Source organism: Mus pahari, chromosome 1 (assembly GCF_900095145.1).
Source record: "Mus pahari chromosome 1, PAHARI_EIJ_v1.1, whole genome shotgun sequence".
NCBI lineage: Eukaryota > Metazoa > Chordata > Mammalia > Rodentia > Muridae > Mus > Mus pahari.
Genome location: NC_034590.1, coordinates 156,770,740 through 156,790,320, shown reverse-complemented (window position 1 = coordinate 156,790,320; position 19,581 = coordinate 156,770,740). Strand labels below are relative to the sequence as shown.

The following is a 19,581-nucleotide window of genomic DNA, read 5'->3' as shown; positions in this document are numbered from 1 at the left end:
TGCAGTCAACAACTCCAGAAAGGAGTAATTCAATTAGTGCATTGTGGAGCTCTACAATACCTCTAAGCAGATGTTCCCTATCTTTGGGAACTGGAGCTAGGTTTCAAATACCTGTATGACTTAGATAACACCACTACATTACATCATTTGTCAAAGTGCTTACATATGCTTCTCTGACTTCAAGGAAAAGATGAGGAAACAAACCTAGGCTAACCTCTTAGGTTCTTATCAACATAAACAAGTATAGTATTTTAGGCTGCAGTAATTCAGTTACATTTTCTAAATTATATTTATAACAAAATGTACCCTAGTACTCAAAAGGCAAGATCTCAAGTATGAGACCAGGCTGGGCTACAATGTAAGATCCTGTCTCAAGCAAACAAACAAAGCCAGAGGAAACTGATGCTATGCAGTGCTATAGCTTGGACCTGAGGCTTTCAATATCCCTGGCATGCACACTACCACTGAGCCACACTCCCAGGCCTCTTACTGTTTGCTGTTCTTGCCACAGTGTATGTAGCCATGCATTCCATACGGCAATGATGGCGGTGTCAAGATGGGGGTGTATTCACAGGAGGACAACCAGAACGCTGATAACAAAATATGGCTATGAAAAGGACAGAAATCATGGTTGGTATCTTCCAAAGGAACAACAGAATTGGAAATAGCCCACATGGGTAGCACGTGGATAAAGCAACCTTACAGCTCTCAACACATAAACAGACTTGTCATTCAGAATCCAGAAAGATCAGTCTCAGGACCCTCCACCCCTCATCCTCCTAGCAAAGTATAGGAATCTCAAAAACAGTATATATTTGCGTACAGCATAGACACATCCTCCCAAATAATTATGTCTCGATTATGTAACACCTATTAAATTGCAGCTGTTATTCATATAATTGCTGTGCAGTATTGTTTATGGAATAATACCCCAAAAAAAAAGTCTACTCAGTACTCATCACAGGCCTAACTACATTTTCTGCTTCCAAACTGGCTGACTCTGCACGTGTAAAACCAAGGATGTAGGGGATGGGAGACAACTGGTTATGAACAATTATTCCATATTACTACAAAACACTGTCAGGAACAAAGAGTGAACCAAAGTTTGACTCCTTGAAAGAAATCTAATACACCAAACAAAGGAAAGAAAAGAAACCTCATGGCGGCACTTCTCCCACGTGGGTAGAGATCAAACACAGATCAGATGACTCCCTGACAAAAACCAATCATAAAGAGGACATGTGACATACTGTCCTCTGGTGTTCTTTCCAATACTGAAATTCCACAGTTCTGTAGATACACTGATTTTTTTTTTCTCATGAGCTAACCCTGAAATAAAAGTAATAAAGCTAATTCTCATAAGGTGTGATGCTGTGAAAGCCCTCAGCGTCTGAGCTGTTAACTAAAGCATTTATAATAAATACAGCGTGGGAAGAAATTCTGTGGCCTCCCTGTATTAGGATCATTTCTTACATTCCAGATTTTCTTTATTTAAAAGAATGGTTGTGGGCTGGAGAGGTGGCTCAGCAGTTGACAGCACTGGCTACTCTTCCAGAGGTCCTGAGTTCAATTCCCAGCAAGCACATGGAGGCTCACAGCCATATATAGGGGGATCTGCTGTCCTCTTCTGGCATGCAGCAGAGCACTCAGACATGAAATAGATAAACAAACAGAAAGATTTGTTCTATCTTCTGAAAATCAGTGAGTGAGAAGTCAATTTCCAGAAGAGTGAGTTTTTTTGTTTTGTTTTTTTTTTAAATTCCCCACTAAAGCTGGGTGTGGTTGCGCAGGCCTTTAATCCCAGCACCCGGGAGGCAGAGGCAGGTGGATTTCTGAGTTCGAGGTCAGCCTGGTCTACAGAGTGAGTTCCAGGACAGCCAGGGCTACACAGAGAAACCCTGTCTCGAAAAGCCAAAATAAATAAATAAATATCCTCCACTAAGTTAGACAGTGGGTTCTTATAGCTTATAAGTAAGTGTTAAGTCAATATTTGTGTTTTAAAACTACAGAGTAATACTTAAAAACAACAATAACTAGTTCTTACTATCCTTGGTTTGGGTCTTACTTTCTAAGCACTCTATTTCTAAAAGTAGTATGTAACTCTGGATACAGAGGAGTAGGACTTTATTTTGTAACTTCTACCTCCTGTCTTCCATCATGACAGAAATTAGGAGCTATTAGGAGGACTTAGTTCAATGCAGAGCACGGGAGCATGGACAAAGCCCTGGGCTCAATTATTCAAAAAAGTACTGGCTGCTCTTGTACAGGACCAAGACTCAGTTACAAGCACCCACGCGGTGACTCACAGCTTCCTGTAACTCCGGTTCTAGGGGATCCAGTACCATCTTTTGGCATCCATAGGCACTATGCACACACGGTGCACATACAGACAGACAAAATACTGGAGTAAGCAAAATAGTTCTTAAGCGTTACTATAAAATACAAATTTTGCACATTAAAGTATTATTTTTCTTACTAAAATTTCAGTCTTTGATAAATTCACCATTTGAGTAATATCAAAATAGTGGAGGTTGGGTTGGAGAGATGACTGAATGATTAAGAGTATATTTGCTTTTCTAGAGGGCTTGGGTTCGATTCCCACATGGCAGCTCACAACTGTCTGTAACCCATACTCTAATATAAGCATAAAAGCAAGCAAAACACCAATACACATAAAATAAAAATAAATTTAAGGGCTGGTGAGATGGCTCAGTGAGTAAGAGCACCCGACTGCTCTTCCGAAGGTCCGGAGTTCAAATCCCAGCAACCACATGGTGGCTCATAACCATCTGTAACAAGATCTGATGCCCTCTTCTGGAGTGTCTGAAGACAGCTACAGTGTACTTACATATAATAAATAAATAAATCTTTTTAAAAAATAAATAATTTAAAAAATTTGTGTAGGTTTGGGGCTGGTGAGACTGCTCAGCAGGAAAAGGGGCTTCCCAAGAAACCCGATTTTAACCCCACAAAGAGAGGAGAGGAGCCTGTGGCGAGCTGTCCCCACTTCCACATACACGCCCTACACACATGGAATTCAAAATTTAAAAAATCTAACCAATAAACAAACACACACACAGTGGGTAAACTTGTATTTGCACAGCAGCATCATGCCAAGGTCGACAGTGGGGAACAACGTCACTGTGGTCAGCAGCAGGGAGCGGACAACTCCATTGTCCACTCACACCTGTCCACAACGGCTTTCCTGACTTCCTGCTGCAGACACAGAAGAGAAACCTAATGTGACTCTTCCTCGTGATGGGGTTCTCCATAAACCCTGAGACCCACATACTGACTCAACTTTACCCTCACAGCTTGTTTCTGTTCCAGTGCTAGTTCATTTGGCTTTGCTGGCGTCACTTCTCTTTAACATTGTCCCTTTTTATGTGGTTAAGGCCACTACTTCCAACCCTATGAATGAAAGCGGACAAATAGGGGAGAAAGGAATGAACTGTGAGCACCTCAAACAAGAAAGGTTGCTTAAAAAACTAAGTGTCACATTCTGACAGTTCAATATTTCATGACCAATACAAGGAATGTGCAACGGCACTGCAACTTTAAATCTTCCCCTCTGTGTCAGTCTCTCTCTCTCATTGTAATGCCAAAGGGAACAGCAATCAGAGTGGAGATGTTCAACGTGATGGAGGTCAGGACACCATCGGATCAACGTACCAGAAACACGACCTTGTTTATTTTTTTTTCCACAGTATTATTGTTTACAGGGTGCTTTGCTCGTGTACCTTGTGGTTCTTAGCTAAAAGATGAAATTACAGCCCAGGATGAAGCGCTCAGGCACACATCCAATTTGTGTTTCCATCTCAGAAAACAAAAAGCTTCTAAGGCCCTCAGGCTGCCATTCAAACTTGGAGGCTGACATTTTTAACAGCATGAACCAGAGAATGGCAGAGAGAATGATCTAATGCATTTCTGACTTGTCAATCAAAGATCTCACCTCTGCTGTCTTGTAAACAGTTGGGGGCCATCTAACTACATTCATAAACCTAGGGAGAGCTTCCTGCCAGCTGGGGTGCTGGAAGCACATGCTCTGGCTTCCATCACCAAAATCATGATTCAGTTTTATAATCTCACTGCAAATAGCGCACAGGCACATTTCCAGGACTACTGAAATAGAACCAGAGCAGGGAATACAAAAGAGATTTTGGTCAAACAGTGATTTTCAAGCTGTTGGATTCCTGTATCCATCTTATCCTCATTTTACTAATTTCCCTCAAAGGACTATACTATGCTACAGTTGATATGCTTAAAAAATTAACAACCTGCTACTTAAAAAATCAAGGGGAAATACATTAATATTAAACTAGAAATGTCCCTTATGGTTTACTATCAGTAAAGAAAGTCATACAAACTAGTGACTTGTGCAAAAGATAGAAACTACATTAACAGCAGCAGCTTCATTTAAATTAATGAGGAGCTTTCATTCAAATATAAAGCTTTTGGTGCTTATAGATAAAGTTTTATATTTACTAGCTTGAAATGGCGAGTAGGTTTATGTGTAACGTGAAAATCTAAGGGAACTGCTAACACCTTGTGCTTTCACTTAGTCATGACTATATGGACCAACACATATAAAAACCAAGCTGACTTTAAAGTTCATGTATGAAAAGGAACAGCTGCCTTCTTCATGCAAATTTTACAGGTCACTGAACTCCAGCTTAACTCATACCAAGACACAGACAATAGCTTTTCACTGTACACCTAAAGAACTTAAGGGTAGGTGACACATCACCCAGCAAAAAGAGATAAACTGCAAAATCCTTCTCCTGCTTTCTAAATAACTACCTCAAAACATAACATATCTGGTCTCCAGAGAACTGTGTGTAAGAATGTAGAAAAGCTCAGAAGAAAAACAAAACTCACGTGTATCAGCTCCTAATAGTAATGTACTACAGTGCATAGGGTCCTTTGAAGCTACAGTCAGGAGTGAACCCTCTTGGTTTGCTCACATGCTTGCCTGTTAATTTTAAATAAAGCATTCTTTTTTTTAAAGATTTATTTATTATTATATGTAAGTACACTGTAGCTGTCTTCAGACACAGCAGAAGAGGGTATCAGATCTCATTACAGATGGTTGTGAGCCACCATGTGGTTTCTGGAATTTGAAATCAGGCCCTTCGGAAGAGCAGTCAGTGCTCTTAACTGCTGAGCCATCTCTCCAGCCCAAATAAAGCATTCTGAAAACACCCTGGCTTAAATAAATGACAAAGAAGGAGTTTCCTGAATACAGCACCTACCTACCAAGATTCTTTACCTCGACTGTCCACATAGCAAGTCTTAAAATTAACATGAGGAAGGAAACAAAACATTACCAAGGGACAACAGTGAAAGAAGAGTGGTGCATGGCCTTGGCGGCCACAGACCCACCCAACAATTCCTGACCAGCACAGAAAGAACACATGTACAACCATGGCCTCTGTATGCACAAAGGATGGAAATAACAGGAATCTTATAACATAAAGAAACAATGTACCTCTCTCAGAGGACACAGATTAGTCTAAGTGCCCACAGAAAGGATCTGTCACTTAGGTAGAGCACCTCCAAAGGCCGCTATCACCCTCTTCCCACCAGGTCCATTCCTAGGGTTTGCATCCCTGGCATTACAAGTCTGTACTATCATCCCCTTTGCAAGGTTCTGACAGAGTAAAAGCACTTGAGGGAAAGAAAATCCACTATTATTCAATATATCTAAACAAAGAAATAAATACTTTGGGAAGATTTTTACTTTTCATTTTTTAAAGATTTTATTTATTATTATAAATAAGTACACTGTTGCTGTCTTCAGAAGACATCAAAAAAAAAAAAAAGAAGAAGAAGAAGAAGAAGACATCAGATCTCATTACGGATGGTTGTGAGCCACCATGTAGGTGCTGGGATTTGAACTCAGGACCTTTGGAACTCAGTCAGTGCTCTTAACCTCTGAGCCATCTCGCCAGCCCCAGATTTTTACTTTTCAGATCCATCATGAAGAATAAAAATGTTCCACGGAAATCTGATTTGTCTCACAAGATGATGATTTTGGCATATTCTAAACACCAGATAAAGTCATACATTATCCCACAAATGAACATTAGCTACACTTGGATATGTCAAAACACTCAGCAATCGAGGAATGTGTTTTTAACAAACTTGAAATGTAAAATAGTTCAATAACCAAGCAAGCAGCTAGGCAGGCAATCAGCCCCGAGATGTCACTTCTCCAATGTAGATTATTTTCAAGATAAGGCAAATATGTAGCGAACTTGGGTCATTTTTACTTTTAACACTTGAAGTACACTAAAAGATGAAAGTAACACTAGATTTCAATGTAACCAATACTTTAAAACAATTTCATTATATTTTTTATAATTTTTATAATTTTGTGTTTCACCAACACACATGTACGTACACATGCTTGCTTGTGCTGTGCGCGCACACACACACAGACAGGGTGCAGAGTGGGTGGGAGTGTCAGTCTTCTTACCTCTCACAGACCTGAAGTGACTTTGGTTGCCAGGAAGCTTCAGCCATTCCCCCACCTCTGCCCCTCCACACTGCTTGGATTACAAGAGGCTACAAACAGGCACACTACAGTATGACTACTTAGTGGATGCTGATTTGAACCCACATCTCCTCATGCTTGCATAGCAAGCAATCTTGCCCTCTGAGCCATCTCCTCTGTCCCTCGCTTTAAAAACATGATCTTCAAAAATATATTTTTAACATTTCACACATAAGCTTTAAAGTTGGACTTTAGTCTTAAGTTCAAAGATTCATCAATATGTTGGCTTTCAGCCTCTCTCCAGTCTGATGTTCATCATACTCAGCACTTCACCTTTACTCCGTTCTTTTACAAAGTAAGGGTACACTGCAATCAAACAGTCAAATGCTCATCCGTATACACACTGAAACGCAGGTAAAGATGCTGACACCATTGAAACTGAATGTTCAGTCAGTTGACTGGCAATGCCAGTCTTTAATAGCCTAAAATGTGCATTTGTTCATAAACAAGAGTCCAAATTCAGTATACAGAATCCAACTCAGAGGGGACCATCACAGTGAGCTGTGAGAAAGCCAAATATATGAAATTTGGGACTTCCCATAAATCAGACTCGGTATGTTTTTCTTTTCTTTGTGAAAATGTGTGATGTCTGGAATGACTGTTTAATTGTCATGATTTCTTTCTCAATACAGAGCATCTGTATAATGTATAGGAGGGACTACCTGCAATACTATACCTCCTCTTCTTAACTGTATCTGTTATTGGATAGTATTGGATAGTTTTCTTCAAATTATCTGTCTGTTCATTCACTAATTCACCAGAAGTATGAAATATTACTTTTGACAATGGAAGAATAAATGAACAAAACATAGTTCAACCTTCAAAAAATTCAGTCTTGCAGAAGACAAAGACACAGATAATCAGAGCAGCACAGAATCGCTGTGGCAGCACATCTCTGCTGCTACATATTCTGGCAACAAATGTGTGGCTTGCCTGAAAGGGAAGGGAGTACAGGTCTGGAAAAGCCTTAATCCTGTCTCAACCTCAACACAATTAACAACAGTGTTATCTAGATAAGTAGACATCCACAGGCAAAGGCAGGTGTGCTGGAGTTTGGTCAACACTGCTATTTTCAAACAGTGGGACTCCTGTACTCCTTCTGCACTGTAATTGCAGTAGTTGAGAATTATATGAAAGGAAAAGAGTTGTGAAGTAGAAGCCAGGTTCAATCTTCATTCAACCTAAAACCATGTAAGCAACTGTCCACAAAATAGAGAGTGGCCACTCTCATCAGGAACACCAGTTGCTAGCTGTAGCATGGGCAAGCACATAATTTACATGAAATTCTGAAGTGCTAGCTAATATTGGTAAAAATGGTAATATTTGAAAGGATATCATTATTGTCTTTCTTCTTTCTACTTCTATTTTCTACAGCTAATAATGTTTGATTAATAATTAAAATGAGAACAAAAACAACAGGAACATTTGAAAACAAAACCATTACATGCATATGCATATATAAATGTATAGTTAAGTCATCCCAGACTGGTGGAAACAAGTATGCTAATTAATAATGGTGTAAAAAACAATAATAGGGCTGGTGAGATGGCTCAGTGGGTAAGAGCACCCAACTGCTCTTCCGAAGGTCCAGAGTTCAAATCCCAGCAACCACATGGTGGCTCATAACCATCCATAACAAGATCTGATGCCCTCTTCTGGAGCGTCTGAAGACAACTACAGTGTACTTACATATAATAAATAAATAAATAAATAAATAAATCTTAAAAAAAAAAAAGATAAAAAAAAAACAATAATAATAGTCATTATAATAATGATTAGTAGTAGTAGTGGTAGTGATATAGACAGGGTCTCATGTATTTCAGGCTGATCTCAAACTTGCTATGTAGCTTAGGATGTCCTTGAATTTCTGGTTGTTTCTGGAATTACAGGCATGTGCCATCACATCTAGTTTATGAAATGTAGGGGATCAAAAACTAAACCTCATGCATAATAAGCAAGCATTATACAAGCTGAGTTACATCTCTGGCCCAATAATGACCCCCTTAAAGAGAAAGATTCAAGCTCAGTGGTTAAGAACAAAGCCAGCTCAGATTCCAGGAAACCCTGCCCCAGGGTCCCCATCCTACAACCTAACCTCTGGGCTTCCTTTCCTTCCTGTCTTATAAGCAGCTCCTTTCCTGTTTACATTAAACAATTTGACTCCTCTGATAAAATCTACAGTCAACTTGGTCAATTTATTCCCTGATTTTCCAATAAAAGTTCTACATAGGGCTGGAAAGATGCCTTGGAAGTTAAAAGCACTTACTATTCTTGCAAAGGACTCAGGTTCACTTCCCAGCATCTACATGGTGTCAGGTCCATACCTTCTTCTGACTTCCACGGGACCAGGCATATACATGCAGGCAGGCAGGCAACACACTCATACACATAAAAACATATCTCTAAATAAGTTTTCCTACAAATAAATTCCAGAAGTAGGAACATATAGAGTGTTCTGCTTTTTTTTTTTTTTTTTTTTTTTTGGTTTTTCGAGACAGGGTTTCTCTGTCTATACATTGTGATGGAAAGGCTATAATACTATCCATGGCTCCACAGAATGAGAGTGATTAACAACTGTACATTTTAACCTCTCTAAGATCCTTTCCTATATGTCTCTTCTGGTATTTGTTTTGTTTTTTTAATTAAGTCTTTCTTGAAGATTATTTATTTAGGGCTGGATATAACTCAGTAGTTAAGAGCACCAGCAGCTCCTGAGTTTCATTCCTAGCATCCATATGGTGGCTTACAACCATCATTATTTAACTTTGGTCCAAGAGGAGTCAACATTCTATTCAGGACTTTGCAAGCAGTGAATGCATGTGGCATACAAATACGTGTGTGTGTGTGTGTGTGTGTGTGTGTATGAGAGAGACAGTCAGAGAGACAAATAGCAAATAGAGAGGCAGAGAGAGAGAGAGAGAGAGAGAGAGAGAGAGACAGAGAGAGAGAGAGACAGAGAGAGCACAAGAGAGGGAGAGGGAAAGGAGACATTGGAGGACAGGAGAAGAAAGGATAGGAGAGGCGAGGCAAAGTGAGAGAATTCATCCAAATCCTTGGAGGGTAATTTCTTTCCTGTCATTTTGTGGAATCCAGAGATTAAACTCAGGTCACCAATCTTATCCACTGAGTCATCTTCTCTGGCCCATGGATGTCTCTCTTGACTAGGTTTAACATGTATCCTTTACTTGTTTTTTTTTTTTTTTTTTTTNNNTTTNTTTNTTTNTTNTNTNTAAGTACACTGTAGCTATCTTCAGACACTGCAGAAGAGGGCGTCAGATCTTGTTATGGGTGGTTATGAGCCACCATGTGGTTGCTGGGATTTGAACTCCGGACCTTCGGAAGAACAGTCGGGTGCTCTTACCCACTGAGCCATCTCACCAGCCCCCTTTACTTATTAACAATCTGTATCACTGCTTTCAGTAAGCTTTTTGAATACTTTTTTTTTTTTTGGTTTTTCGAGACAAGGTTTCTCTGTATAGCCCTGGCTGTCCTGGAACTCACTTTGTAGACCAGACTGGCCTCAAACTAAGAACTCTGCCTGCCTCTGCCTCCCAAGTGCTGGGATTAAAGGCGCGCGCCACCACCGCCCGGCCTCTTTGAATACTTTCAAACAAATTATCCATCCTGAGAGTGATTGTGCATAAAGTGAAGTCAATTTTGATGAGCCTATTCCCTGAGACTTTACAGACTGGTTAAACTCAATGCAACTAAAACCAAATAGATTAGCAGGGGTTGCTGACACACACCTACAATTCCAGGGTTCAGAAGGCTGAGGCAGGACACTCTGGAGTCCCAGGCCAGCCTGGGTTATAAAGTGATATTCTATCTCAAACAAAACAATAACAAAGCAAAGAACCCTGAGTCCTTGAAGTCAGGACATTCCTAAGCAGAATACATTGATTTTAAAACAAAAAACCACCTTAACAAAATAATTCACTCTGGGATGAACTGACACTCTCAGGATATCATACACTCTCTCAAAGCAACAATGTATACAACGATGATAAAAGCAGCATCATGTGTCCATTCATGTCTACAGTTGCCATGTAACAGATGTGGGAAATGAACATGAAAGTAAAACAATTTGTTCAAGATCACAGTACTAGTGACTATGTGGTATGAATGAAAATGGCCACCACAGGGCCACAGGGAATAGGACTATTAGGGTTTGTTGGAGTAGGTGTACCCTTTTTGGAGGAAGTGTGTCACTGGAGTGGGCTTTGCAGTTTCATAAGTTCAAGCCAGGCCCAGTATCACTCTCTCTTCCTGTTCCCTACTGATCCGAATATAGGACTCTCAGCTACACAAAGGCAGCACCATGTCTGCTTATATACCACCAGGCTTCTCGCCATACAATTTGAACTGTAAGCCAGCTCCAATGAAATGTTTTCCATTATAAGAGTTGCTGCGGTCATAATCTCTCTTCACAGTAATAAAAACCCCACATAAAAGAGTGATTGACAAAGTATTCGAAATGATTTACCTACTATTTTCGAGTATAAGCAAAGGAAGTTAACATTAAACTGTACAAAGGAAAATGAAAGTATGACTAATATAGTATTGCTGAAGACTGGTAACTGTCAGTACTTAATCCTGTTCTTCCAGACTTAATCATGGATATTTTCATATTTAGTTACAACTTGTCTGTGGAATTTCTCTGAACAGATAATAAATTGCAAGGGAAAAAAACAACCTGGCAAATAGCTGAACAAGCAGCTCACTCCTACGCACCAGCATACATAGACATTAAAAAACAAATTTTGAGAAGCTGGAGAGCTTAATGCTCTTTCCAAAGGACCTGAGTGTGGGCCCCAGATCCCATGTTTGGTGACTTACAACTGCCTGTACACAATAGTTTCAGGGAATCTCACATCCCTCTGGCCTCTTCACACACCTGCACACACATTTACATAAATAAAATAAAATATACCTAAAAGAAAAAGAAAGACAATTTTTAATACTATTAAAGTATTAAAGCTAAACACAAATTCCAAATACCTTAAGTAGATAGACAACACTTCTGCTAAGAACAATCATCCATGACATCCTAATCCATAAGCTACGGACATCAAGTTCTTTCTTTCATTTTCCTCTACAAAGTTCCATTCGCTTCTTCTACAGCTTCTCTTACACCATGGAAATGACCTCTTGACCTCTAAGGAAGTATGAGAGGAGCTAGAATCCATCATGTAAGACCAACTGGAGTATTTCAAAACGGAAACTTTATCTATAGCTTTCCCCCACTCTGAAACAAGAAAATCTTTAAGATACAAGTAACACATAGTTCTTAATGTGTAATGCAAACATAAATGTGTATGTATGCACACACATGATAGTAGCACAGTAACTTAGGCATTCTGAACATAGCAGTAATCATAAGAAAAACATAAGATGTTTGTGATTTCAATTACCTAATCATTTGATTTGATTTTAGGTCCACAGCAAACACTACGTTCTGAATTGCTACTTATATTATTTTAAAAATCAGTATCTATACAAGATCTGAAACCCACTGCTCCAGTTGTGTTATATCCATTTTGACAAAACAATTATGATAAAGATGTTCTAAAAGTTGATAGGTCTACGTCTACATTAAAAGTTAGCCCCTGAAGAAATACTGAGTGATGTAAAATACAGGCGCTATAAAGGAGAAGAGGTGATGTGAGTAAATTATAGGAGAGAAGGAAGGACACACTAATGAATTAGACATACCCCCCACCAATAATCCACAGAGACAGAGAGAGTACCTGGAAAGCTGTGAGTGCGCCAGTCCCTGGGTTATACAGGCATCGCAGCGAAGGCATGCTGTCCGCCAGGCTGGAGCAGCCCAGCCACAGAGACCTGGGCATAGAGCACTGCAGAGAGAGGACAACTATGAGATGGGACAGTATGAGACAGGATGGCACAGATTACAGGAATTTTCAAGAATTGGCTGAATGCAATATTCAAGTTGTAGCTGGCCTTTATGATAGAAACACCGGCAAGGGGGTAAGATGCAGTCCCACTGCGTAGCCTTAGCTGGCCTAGAGCTCTCCAGGTGGACCAGGCTCTGCCTACCTCTGTCTCCTGGCACTTGGGCGAAAATAGTACACAGTGGTTCTAATCCCAGAGAAACTCAAAGGGAGCACTCGTAACCAAAAGGCAAGAGACAAAATATTACAGGTCCAAAAACCAAGCATGTCATAAATTTCTACCTCTGTTTTTCTATGAATAAATATAAATACACCTGAACTAGGAAATCTACTTCTTAAATATGCTGGATTGATTAAATTCCTTTTTGGACCTTAACCATCTTCTATAAATTCATCATAAGGTAAAAGAAATACTATACAAACTAAGCAGAAAAGAGAACTTTGTGGTAGCATTACAATATTAAGAATGGTAAGTTAAGAAACAAAATATCACAGGAGAATGTTTTTTAAAAAGAAAAGAAAAAGCATTGTATCCCTAGGGCCCAACAGCAACTAACTCTGCACAGTTTGCATATGCTTTATGTGTCCTGTTAGTCTGTTATTCATTAACCACAGTGCACAGTTAACCATAGCAGCTGCCTCTTCATCTTTCCAGATGGATTAAAGGGGGTAGGGCAAGAAACAATCCAAACAGAAACAAAACAACAGGGGAAGAAGAGTAGGGAACCAAAGAGTTGTGGTACTAAAAGCCTTCAGCAAGGAAAGGATGGGACATAATAGAGTGCATTCAACAGCCCAAAAAAAGTACCAATTCTAACAACATTAAACACTGTTAGTATTATTGTGTTTTGAGGCGGGGGAGGGAGGTAGTTTGCAGATGTGGTGCGTGTGTGCATGTGCATGTATGCCCGTGTGTGTGTGTGTGTGTGTGTGTGTGTGTGTAGGTTGGTTAACCTCAGGTGGTATTCCTCAGGAGCAATGAAGTCTCTTACTAGAACTTGGGACTTGTTCATTAGGCTAGGCTGGCTGACCAGCTTTCTGTCTGTCTTTTTTTTTTTTTTTTTTTGGTTTTTCGAGACAGGGTTTCTCTGTATAGCTCTGGCTATCCTGGAACTCACTTTGTAGACCAGGCTGGCCTCGAACTCAGAAATCCGCCTGCCTCTGCCTCCCGAGTGCTGGGATTAAAGGCGTGCGCCACCACGCCCGGCCTTTCTGTCTGTCTTACAAGGGCACATCGCATGCCCTGGCAAGCATGTTACTGACTGAATCATCTCCCCAAGCTCTGCTTAGTTCCATAAGATCTACACATGGCAGAGTGGACTCTCTATTCTTTGTGTTTCTCTAAAACTACCCCAGGATGAAGTTTTATCCATTAGCTTGAGCACTGATACCTTAATAATAGCTAAAATAGTAAAGACCCATCCATACTCAATGAATACATATTTTAAAATAGAAAGTCATTTTCACAAGAAATAAAATTTTACAGAGTATGAGCTAATGTTCTAGTTCTTTTACTGCTTTAAATAATTGGTAGAAGTCCACAATGAGATACAAGATATAATATTTCCTACTCACACTGTCTATAACTCATGAAGATAACAGTTGCTAAAGACTCCAGTCTAGACACCTGCTTACAGGAGACTGTTCTCATTTTATAGGTAAGGACTTGTCTGCTCATGCTCAGGAACTTAGGAAATGAGAAAGCCAAGTGGGGGACTAGAATCCATTCCTACTTCCTGGAGCTCTTCATCCTGCCGTCAGCATCCCTGTATCAAAACCTGGGGATGGGGACTTGGAAAGAATCTGCTAACGGCAACACCAGACAGTACAACAAGCCAGGCAGTGTTATCACCCGGGAGCTGTGACAGCAGTGAGTCCCTTCCATTCACTGCTCCAATTTCTTTACATCAAGCTACAACCCATTTTACAAACAGCAGCTAAATGTTGTCTTCAGTGTTACATTATGCAATTCATAATGGCTTCTTGTACTGGTTGTATGAACCCCAAGCACGCGATCAGCGATTTCCTCTCTCTGCCTTTATCACCTCCTCTACCTACCCTTCTGGTTGGCTCTGGCACTCTAGCTATGAACTGCTTTGATACTCCACTCAGATGCTTCTCTGAGCCCTAACACATGTACATTTGTAATTCCCGTGCTCTGTTTCTGCCATCTACACCTGCCATTTACCTCTGTGTCTCCTGGGCACTAACTTTACTAATTTCAGTCCTTTTCAGCTCATCTGCACTTGAAATACTTATATTGGGAGGAGAGCAACAAAACAAAGGGGACAGTTAAGAGTCATATTTAAAGTTTCTGTCACTTTGAGAATCCCTGCTCTGAACCACAAATGCTCTCTTTACTGGGGCTGGAGAGGTGGCTCAGCCATTAAGAGCACCTGCAACTCTTCCAAAGGACTGAAGCTCAGTTCCCAGAACCCACAGAGCTGCAACTTCAATCGCAGAGAATCTGATTCCCTCTTCTGACCCCCACAGGCACATGGTGTACAGACATGCATGCCAGTAAAACACCCATACACACAAAATAAAAATAAAATCTCAGAAACTTAGTTAAAATGAGAATGCCTCACTGAATCAGAAATAGTAACTGGCACCTTTCCTCCTAGCTAGACTGGTCTACTGACTGAACCCAGGCAAGCTACGCTACACAGTGAGAACCTGCCTCTGACAACACAAAGCTTCACTAATTTTCATAAATAAGTTATGACATAAGTTTTTCTTAAAGCTAATGTTTAACAATTGATTCAATAAGTATTTATTGAATGTCTTTCTTGTTCTGGGCACCAGATACAACAATGGACAAAAAGAAATTCTTTCCCCCCTTTTAATACTACTCATGCTGAAAGCAGACCTTTACACATGGTAGATAAGCAATCTGCCACTGAGCTATATCAACAGCCTTAAAAAAAAAAAAAAAAAAAAACCTTTCTGGGAGGAGAGGAGGGGCTGGTACTGGGACATAAAGTAAGGAAGTAAATAAATCTTTTTTAAAAACATCCCTTTCTTAGCTGGGCATGGTGGCTCACATCAGTGACCCCAGAACTGCAGAGACTGAGGTTGGATGACTGCCGCACTTCATGATGAGCTTGAGTTTACCATGTGAATACCATGTGTGCCACCATCAGTGCCAGGGGTATTAGCAAGCTTGTATCAGAAGGAAGAAAAGGAAACCAAAAGAAAAGAAAGGAACTGGTCTACAAAGTGAGTTCCAGAACAGCCAGGGCTACACAGAGAAACCCTGTCTCAAAAAACCAAAAAAGAAAAGAAAAGAAAAGAAAAGAAAAGAAAAGAAAGGAAAGGAAAGGAAAGGAAAGGAAAGGAAAGGAAAGGAAAGGAAAGGAAAGGAAAGGAAAGAAAAGGAAAGAAAAGGAAAGAAAAGGAAGGAAAGAAAAAAAATCCCTTTCCTTCATGGAACATATTCATCCATCAGCATGAAGTCACTATATACGAAAGATTCCTAATATAAAGAAACTCATTGCTAAAGTTTACTATTCTGCTATTCTTTAGAGACATGGTGCTTTTATTAAGTTTGCTTAGTGGATTTTTTTTTTCTTTAAAAACAAAAGTGTCATTCTGAAGGAGAATTTCAATCTGAGATATGTACAAGAGGTAGAAAAGTGAGAGCGTGCAAAAAGGAAAGACGGGTGGAAGTGCAGCAAGCACTGGAAAACAGCGTGACAGAAAAGTCAGGCACTCACACACTCAGCCATACTGAAGCTCTGCACAGTGCACAGTAGGTCGGTCCTGCAGGTCTAGACCTCAGCCAAACCCCTTCATACAGACATGGGACTCTTTTTTCTCATTACAACACACATACTTGTTTGTATTTGTAGAGCTTCTTGGGAAGGTTTTGAAGTCATTTCTCCCATGACTGTGGTCTCCTGTTTTCCCTAAGAATCTAAGCTGGTGTTAGCACTTGATGAATTATTACCAGAGCCTCTTTTGTGTTCATTCTAATGTTCATTCTCATTTACAGACCCAATCCTCCATCACAACTCCACCAACAACTAAAAGTCTGAAAGGGGCTTACCCCATCAACTTAAACTAAAATTCCAAAATAAAATTATGATCAATAATGAGCCACATACACCCAGGGAAGCCACAAATATACCCAGTGTGATTTCCAAAATAGTATTAACTTGCAAACACCACACAGAGGATGCATTCTCGATTATTACAAGACAATTGGTATGGGTAAGAAAATGCACTTGAATATAGTCAGATTTGTACATTATCATAAGATTTTATATATTATGGCTCAATTTAAAAACCAATTTTCAAATTAGTTTGTATTGCAATAATTAATCTTACTCATACTGGTAAATGCTTCCCAATGAGAGTTGCCCAAGTTTATGGGTCAATTTTAAACAAAGGCATAATACATGTTCTGTCCATCATTTAATAATATTGCCCATGATTCAACTGCCAGGCCTGTGATCCCAGCTACTGGAGGCTATTGCTGGAGGATCACACATTCAAGACATGCCTGATCTATGGAGTGAACCTAAGGCCAGTCTGGACAACTTAGCAATATCATATCTAAAAGAAGGAACTGGAGATATAGCTCAGTGGTAGAGTGTGTCCTTAATGTGTGAGGCCCTAGGTTCTATCCCTAGGACTGAAAAAAAAGTTTGTAAATCCAGGCCTACTGGCACATTCCAGTAATCCCAATTCATGGAAAACTAAAACAAGATTATGTGTCTGAGGCCAGGTAAGGCTCTATAGCAAGACCACATCTTTAAGGACATAGTTTTCTTTTTGTTTTAAGATTTATTTATTTTTTATTTATATGAGTACACTATAGCTGTCTTCAGACAAATACCAGAAGAGAGCATTGGATCCCTTTACATGTGGTTGCTGGGAATTGAACTCAGGACCTCTGGAAGAGCAGTCATTGCTCTTAACCGCTGAGCCACCTCTCCAGCCTAGCACATAGGTTTTTTTTGTTTGTTTGTTTGTTTGCTTGTTTGTTTGTTTTTTGAGACAGGGTTTCTCTGTATAGCTCTGGCTGTCCTGGAACTCACTTTGTAGACCAGGCTGGCCTTGAACTCAGAAATCCGACTGCCTCTGCTGGGATTAAAGGCGTGTGCCACCACGTCCGGCATGGTTTTCTAACTAAGGTTTGTACTAGCCTTGCTTTTTCTCTTTGCAAATTTAAATCTCCAAACTTCTCCCATCCTCCCAACCTCTTTTGATGTGGATCAAACCCAGGGTCATGCTAAGATAACTCTGCCACTGAGCCATGCTCCAAGCCCTTAACTTTTTAAATAGAAAAATGAGGGTGAGTGTGTTTCAATCCAACAACTACAACTACATTCCCACATCTAAATATGCAACTTCTACTAATCATTAATGAACTCCTGAATGGCACACTTCTTAAATGATTTTCCTGGATAAACTCAAAGCCTCAGTTAATAGATTATATCTCATCCTGTGTAAACACAACTCTGGACAGCACAGGCCTGTTCCTTCAGCTCATTTTCTATCTAACGTCACCCTGAATGACTCTCCTTGGTATTACAGCAGAAAGCTAGACTAAGGAGATGACTCAGCAAGTAACAGTGCTTGGTGAGCAAGACTTAGGAGTCTGAAAATTTGAGTTCCATCCCCAGAGACCATGGCACATGAACATATGCACCAAAAAAAAAAAAAAAAACACAGTAAGTAAAAATAAAACTCAAATTAAAAACATTTTTAAAACCCATAGGAAGTAAAGACTGCAATACTTTATTTAAACTAAAAAATGGGTTCAACTACATAGATTCGTCAGCTTTTAAAACATATATAATATGTGGGGGGTAAGGGGGACTAGAGAAATGGTTCAGTGGTTCTGAGTACTCACTACTCTTGCAAAGGACTTGGGTTCCCGGGCACCACAGATAGTGGCTCTAAACTGTAACTCCAGTTCCAGGGTTACCTGATGCCTGTGATGGTACTAGGCACACAAGCAGACAAATCACTCACATACATAAAAAATATATAATGATATTTCTATATACGGAGAGGGGCTGGAGATGTGGCTTAGCAGTTAGAAGTACTTGCCGTTCTTGCAAGGGGCCAGAGTTTGTTTCCTAGCACCCACATTAGGAAGCTCACAACCACCAGCCCAGGAAATCCAACTCCCTCTTTTGTCTTCTACCCATAATCTTGTGCCTCCACCCTCACTCATGTGTACACACACACACACACACACACACACATAATTTAAAAATAAATCTTAAAAAATTAAAAAGTCTATGCAAAATAGAGGGAGGTGCTAAACAGGTTTCTACTAAATCAAAGAATGAGAGAGGAAAAAAAAAGACTGATATGTTGCAACACAACGTGACTGGTGTTTCAAGAATTCAGCATCATGTGCCTATCAAGTTCAAATCCACCCTGAGATCCCTGAGAATCTTTACGTTTCCCCTACACTTGACTCCTAAAGTAATGCCCCTTTCTCTTTGCTGATAAAGGCCCTGCAGGCAAAGGGCTGGCCTCAGCATTTACTATATGAAAGCTGAATGACAAAATCTCCTAAACTCAGGTCCCTGTTGGTCAACTTCTAGGAGTAATAGAAGCTATAATAATCAACAATAAAAAGATAGCTGCATTGAGAGTTTATGTATCCTTAAGTCATGGTAAAGAATTCCCTTTCCACTACTATTTCAACTAAAAAAAAAATTCAGGCCAAGAGAAATGCAGTATTCCATATTCCTTGCAAGGCACTCAGGCTCTAACTTACAAAGTCAATGTCTGCCTTCAAATATTACATTTATTTAACTGCTTATTTATTGTGAGAGAGTGTATATGCAACATTTAAGAAGTCTGTTTACTAGTTTATCCCAAAACAAAAGTCTCACCTACCATAACAGATCAGATGATCAAACCCATTTAGCTATTACACAAAACTGTAGAAAAATTAAATAAGGGTTATAAAACTGGTAAGAACAGTTTTCTGCAAGTCAGTACATGCCTTTATTCCCAGCGCTCGGGAGGCAGAGGCAGAGGCAGAGAGGCAGAGAGGCAGAGAGGCAGAGAGGCAGAGAGGCAGAGAGGCCAGAGGCAGAGGCAGAGGCAGAGGCAGAGGCAGAGGCAGAGAGGCAGAGGCAGAGG

The 19,581-nt window shown here is 40.0% G+C and overlaps 1 protein-coding gene across 8 annotated transcripts in view; it reads right to left on the bottom strand.

The window, feature by feature from the left end:
* The window catches only part of Btrc (beta-transducin repeat containing E3 ubiquitin protein ligase), a 179,772-nt gene that overhangs the window by 100,183 nt on the left and 60,008 nt on the right, over positions 1 to 19,581 (bottom strand). For 5 of the 8 annotated variants that reach the window (XM_029535455.1, XM_021221120.2, XM_029535434.1 and 2 more), the window contains one exon: positions 12,304 to 12,411. The exons of the other annotated variants lie outside the window; for them this stretch is intronic. In XM_029535455.1, coding sequence (XP_029391315.1) covers positions 12,304 to 12,411 — 108 coding nt within the window. The remainder of the gene's footprint in view (positions 1 to 12,303; positions 12,412 to 19,581) is intronic. 8 annotated transcript variants of the gene reach the window in all.